The sequence below is a fragment of the Apaloderma vittatum genome, unplaced genomic scaffold (genome assembly GCF_000703405.1).
Source record: "Apaloderma vittatum isolate BGI_N311 unplaced genomic scaffold, ASM70340v1 scaffold15154, whole genome shotgun sequence".
Taxonomy (NCBI): domain Eukaryota; kingdom Metazoa; phylum Chordata; class Aves; order Trogoniformes; family Trogonidae; genus Apaloderma; species Apaloderma vittatum.
The window spans coordinates 4,930-5,242 of NW_009711059.1; the positions used below are offsets into that span (position 1 = coordinate 4,930).

General features: G+C 56.2%; 1 protein-coding gene across 1 annotated transcript in view; it reads right to left on the reverse strand.

The window, feature by feature from the left end:
* Positions 1–313, reverse strand: part of LOC104272514 (erythroblast NAD(P)(+)--arginine ADP-ribosyltransferase-like) — a gene marked incomplete at its 3' end in the record, with an annotated part of 5,761 nt that overhangs the window by 4,922 nt on the left and 526 nt on the right. The window contains 1 exon segment of the mRNA XM_009867528.1: positions 33–308. Coding sequence (XP_009865830.1) covers positions 33–308 — 276 coding nt within the window.

Here is a 313-nt window from a genome sequence, read left to right on the forward strand (position 1 = left end):
GGGCCACTCCCTGTCCCCTGCACGCCACCAACGGGGAGGGACTGTCCTGCAGAGATGTCACCTTTCACAAACACGCAGTTGTAGGTGCTGTTTGCAGCCTTGGAGTGGAGACTGATGAGGGCACTGTTGCTGTGCTGTGTGACGTTGGTGACATTGAAGACCTCGAAGGGTGGGATGAGGACCTCCTCCTCGTCGGGGAAGTAGGAAAAGTCCCTGATGGAGACACCATAGCAGGTCACGACTGAGAAGAAAGTGTCCTGGCCAAATGAAACAATGCTCTCGTTCCGGAGGGAGGTGGAGGTGAAGTGGCCAA